This window comes from Larus michahellis, chromosome 4 (genome assembly GCF_964199755.1).
Source record: "Larus michahellis chromosome 4, bLarMic1.1, whole genome shotgun sequence".
In the NCBI taxonomy this organism is placed as follows: Eukaryota; Metazoa; Chordata; class Aves; order Charadriiformes; family Laridae; genus Larus; species Larus michahellis.
Genome location: NC_133899.1, coordinates 92,138,608 through 92,144,040, shown reverse-complemented (window position 1 = coordinate 92,144,040; position 5,433 = coordinate 92,138,608). Strand labels below are relative to the sequence as shown.

The window sequence follows — 5,433 nt, the reverse complement described above, 5'->3', positions numbered from 1 at the left end:
AGAGGAGTCATATTCTTCTCTAGATAATAATTGATTTTTACAATAAGTTGCAGCTTTTGCTTTGTGTTATTCTCCCATAGGTGGCACTTTCTCTCTGGCCACAGACACTCTAAGTCACGGGGTCATAGGGAGCGACGGGCTGCAGAGGACTGGTGGCCTCAAGAAATGCTCAGCCTTTGTATGAGATCTGGAAGGAGAATAATCATTATTTCAGGTTTTTGCTGGCCCCCATGAAATAATACCAACACAGGCAAGACGAATTCCAGTCCGCGTTCTCTTTATTCGATCTAAAGATAGTTCACATCGCTGGCAGTCTTCCTTATCAGACCACTAAGACGTATTTTTGCTGATGTACAGTCTATGGTCATCTGGGATAGTTGATTAATACTAGACACACAACTGGTCCCTGAAATCACAACTGGACCAGAGGAGATACCAAATCCTCTCCTGAATTCACATCAACAATGCCCACGGTAGCCAAAATTAGGATGTTTGTGCTCTGGTTACTTTCTAGGATTTCAGTGATTATTTCTCTCCGTGGATTACAGGAACAGCTTAGAAGTTAGGCTTCGGCAAGTAACTTTTAATTGTTTGAGTGACGAACCCCGTACTAAGAACATTAAATGAAAGAGTTACGAATAACAATCCAAACATGGTCATTTTCCCCTGTTCTCCTGGATGGGCTTTCCCTCATTGCTGCCCTTCCCCAAGCCACCGCATCCATTACATCCCTGCCACGTGTCGTGGTTTAGCCCCTCCCTGGAGTTTCCGAAGGTCCAAGCACAACCTTGTGCGTTGGATCCGTTTTGTCTAAATTCAGCAGCATAAAATAGAGCTATGCAAGCCTAACGTAGCCATCTGGGTTTATTTTATAGTCACTGCAGGGAGGGAGAAAGCAATACGTGCCCTTTTCCTTACAAACTTATTTTACGACGGGATGAGTTGTCCTTTGGAAGGGCCTATTTCTTGCCAATGATAGCTAAAAGAACCCAACTAACTTAGATTAATAACTTTTAGATGCCTAAACCTGATTGAGATGAATTTTCATGTGTTTTTAGGGTTCCTCTGACCTTCGTGGCCTTTTTTGAGGTCTGGTGTTGTGCCCAACGCAAACTGCACGCCATCCAAAGTTGTCCTCATCCCGTTCAGATGTTATTGGAGGCACCGCTGGGAGGAACGGCTCAGGGTCAGATGACGTAAAACTGTAAGACCTTAAGTGCTCGCCTACGAACAGAAATTGCACACAGGAGCTAGACAGAAGGATAGAAAAGGCACGGAATGCAAATAAAGCTTGTTAGTTGGAGAATAAAAATGTTGAAGGAGTTACCCACCTTTCCTCACAGAAAAAGAGGGGTTGAATTGAAAGCCTTTTTTATTGTTTCTGTCCACCTAGATAGCTGCTGGATAGTCTTATTTTATTCATTGTAATTAATATCACAACTCTTCTATGAAAGAACAAGGATTAGCTCTTTTTTTAAAAAAAAAAAACAAAAAAACAAAAACGAGTAAGATAACAAGTTAAACTGCTCTAAATCTTCCTCTGGGCGTATAATTCCTGTATTACACAGGGGCTTTAGCAGGTGAGAACCAGCACCTTTTAATTTGAGACGTCATAATCATAACCAAAAGTTCTAATGAGTGACTGCATTCCGTTTTCTAAATTGTCACAATCACTTTGAGATGCATTTGAATTTTTATTTTATTTTTTTTTTCTTTTTTCCAAAAAGTGGCAGCTTCAAGGCAACAGTGTGGGTTTTTTTATCCCTGACTCCAGATCACAGGTTGGGATTCCATTCTGCCAAAAGGTCCATCCTCATTTCAGCACTGTTTTGATGCTTTAAAAAAAAAAAAAAAAAAGAGTGTTTCTGGGTTTCCCATCCAAGGAAATATTAGAAGCATTTCCAAAAGAGCTCACAATATCTTCTGAGCGCATCATTTCATGGAAACCTTTCCGCACTGAGACAACACCGGTAGCATTTTGTTTGTTCTGCTCTTCCCTCGAGAACATCGTGGTCTCCCGTGTCCAAAAGGATGATATAAAACCTGTGATATTCCCCAAAAGGAACATTTCCGCATCCAGGAAAAAAAACAACCAACCAAATATTTCCCTAGCAGGTAAGTCTCCTAACAAGTAAAATTTCCTTCCATTCAGGGAGTTGTGTAGAAAATGTTCTAAGTCAGTTGCCTTGTCGACTGAATGAATTTCAGATGCAGTAAAGGAAAAGCGTTGCTGCGTTATGATGCAACAAAAGAAAAAATAACTATGGTTGTATCTTTAAAAAGAGGGGATTTGGTTTTGTTTTTGGTTTGGCTTTTTTTTTTTTTTTTTAAATGTTTTGCACCTAAATTTTGATCTGGGAACTGAAATCTCTTGCAGGTCATCATCAGAGCCCGTTGAATTGTTAACAGCTGCTAGAATTTCCGTGCCTTAATTTCAGAGCATGATCAACAGCCGAAAATAGGAAGAAACAGCCACACGTTGCGTAAGCGTGGAAGATTTTTCAGGGCTTTTTTTTTTTTTTAACTTTCCCCAGAAATCTCGCAAATTGCCTGTGTTAGTGTCAAAATCAATTGTAACGTTACATGGTCCCTGTTGAACTGGGCTTGGCTGAAAATAAAACCCAACCGAAAGTCTGTGGAACTTGTCACCTCATTCTAGGAACGTAACTGGGGGACCGATGCCACGACCTGAGTCACCCAAGACATTTTCTGGCGTAAAGAGTCACCCCCGCAAAATGATTCGGATTTGAGGATGCACCAAGAATGAAGGACGTTGAAAAAACAAAGCTGTCTAAAACGGGACTCACCTCACTCGAGGGTAACCATCTAAAATTTTGGCAGCGAATTTACATCGGTTTTGTCAGAGTTGGGCTGATGGTTGGACTCGATGATCTGAAAGGTCCCTTCCAACCTGGGCGATTCTATGGTTCTGTACTGGTCATCCGGGCTTCCTTTCTCCTCAACAGCCGCGCACGTAGCCAGGATACGATGCATCCCACCGACCCCTCCGCGATGGTTACGGATGGAGCTGAAGATGGTGTGCTCAGACCAACCTCTGGAAAGCCAAATACAGGTGAGATCCGTCGCACCTGGAGAGCCTAGAAACACAGCTGGGAGCTGAAACCCTCCTTTCTGAACCCCCAGACTCGACTCTAACCATCTTGGATGCTTTCCTGAATAAATCAGCTTAGATTATTATCTTTTCTTTTTTTTTTTTCAGGAACATAGATATTTCTGGTTTGTCTGTGCCTCTGTTCACATAGCGTTGATATTTACAGCATTATTTAACTGACCGGTGTTTGGAATTCTTCTGTTAGATGTCCTTTAGTAATCCTTATATTTCCTGTAAATGTAAAAGTGAGCAAGATACATCTGCCCTGCCTTGAATGTGTCCAGCAGAAACGTGTCTCAACTCCTGGAAAGTTAAGTTAAATTACACGCTTTTTCTGGAAAGGTAAAATTAACACCCAGAATTAATTTTCTAGGGGACTGAGTCTAACTCAAATTCAATTAACAGTTGCAGCCAAAAAAAAAAAAGAAAAAAAAAAATTGGGGAAAATTCCTTGGAAAATTTAAGAATACTTGTGTTTGAATATTTAAAACCGATATTCATGGCTTTCCTTTTCATCAATTGCTTAAGAATTAATCAGCCTCAGGAGAATAAACCCACAGAATACTTGTAAGAAATCCCGGAAGGAGATGCAGTATTTTATTTTAAACTCAGTGGATTTTGTTTGTTCCAAACTAATTACGTCTTTTTGTCAAAAAAAAAAACCAAACAAAACCTGCTTATGTTCCAGCATTTCAAGAATTTTTTTTTCCCAGTGTTCAATTTCAGCGCCGCCTCAGAAAGGTCATTATTAACTGTGCCTGAACACCTTACTCGACCATCCACACAGGTAAATAGCAACTGTTTTACTCAAATAGTGCGTTTTTCCTCAAGTGATATATCACACAAAGTTTCTTCTATGCCTGCACTGTGGTCTAGCTCTTAAATAAAATCCCACCTGAGGATTCTGTGTATATGAAAGGAATGTACAGGAAGGGATTCCACACATAAAGTGTGTCTGTAAAGCTCTCTTTGGATGCCCTCCGAAGCTTTCCTTTTGGTGGGCATCATCTAAGCCACCGGTTTCCCCCTCTGATACTGGGTGAGACGCTCACATTTCCACTACCTCTATCTCACAAAGGTCATAACGTGTTTGTGCGCTGCTCACCCACCAGGACTGACTGATCCCCCGACAAATCTTACGTCAACACAGCCAAAAACATGGTAATGAAATCCCTCAAGAAAACTGCACCGCACCGACCGAGTTCGTTCTCTTGGGTTTCTCCAGCCGTCTGGAGGTGGAGCTACCTTTGTCTGGCCTCTCGCTACTCGTCTACACCACCACTTTGGTGGGGAACATCGTCCCCGTTGCGCTCGTCCAGCTCAACGCCTGCCTTCATACCCCCATGTACTACTTCCTTAGCAATTTTTCTTTCTTAGACCTTAGCTGCTCACCTGCCATTGCTCCCAAGCTGATGGTGAATCTGTTAGCACAGCGCAAGACCATTTCTTTAATCGGCTGCGCGACACAGATGTTTCCCTTTGCCGCCTTCGCCGTCTCATTTTGGCTGCGATGGTCTACGAACACTACGTGGCCCTATGCCATCCTCTTCTCTACACTGTTGCCATGTCCCGCAGGGTCTGCACCTCCATAGTAGCCGGGGCTTATCTCAGCGGGGGTCTGACCTCGCTGATGCACGCGTCTTTCACCTTCACGTTGTCGTTCTGCGGCCCCAACACCATCAACCATTTCTTCTGTGACATTCCCCCGCTGCTGGAGCTCTCCTGCTCCAAGACATGCGTCAACGAGGTCCTCCTCTTCACCCTCTGCGGCTTCATACAAACCAGCACCTTCCTCACCATCGTCGTCTCCTACGCCTGCATCCTCAGCACCGTCCTCTGCGTCCACGGGGCAAACAGGAGGCACAGAGCCTTCTACACGTGCACCTCCCATCTGACGGCCGTCGGGTTGTTCTACGGCTCCCTCCTCTTCACCTATTTACGGCCCAGCTCCAGCTACTTGCTGGACACCGACAAAGTCATCTCTGCCTTTTACACCGTGGTCTGTCCCATGCTGAACCCGCTGATTTACAGCCTGAGGAACAAAGAGGTGAAGGATGCCCTAAGGAGAACAGTAGAGAGAAGACTGTTTTCTCAGTGATTTTCCTAGAAGTGAAAAGATATAGAGTGTTTCTTGTGCCATACACAATAAAAATACAAGTGAGGGGATCCACCTGACTAAATGTAGGTGGCTTGTTAGGAATATTTACATCCGAACTAGGCTTATTTGGGAAAATGTAGTCAACTTAGAAGGTGATTCACCTTATCATAAAACAGAAGCCCAGGTGGATGGATCCCATCCCAGAAGGATCTCCATCTCCTCA

At 43.4% G+C, this 5,433-nt stretch overlaps 1 protein-coding gene across 1 annotated transcript; it reads left to right on the top strand.

Annotated features, from left to right (window-relative positions):
• Positions 1-2,763: 2,763 nt before the first annotated feature.
• Positions 2,764-5,210, top strand: LOC141743104 (olfactory receptor 5AS1-like). The gene is given in 5 exon segments (XM_074586826.1): positions 2,764-2,818; positions 2,967-3,073; positions 4,099-4,151; positions 4,263-4,606; positions 4,609-5,210. Coding segments are annotated over 5 exon segments (1,161 nt in total).
• Positions 5,211-5,433: the final 223 nt, after the last annotated feature.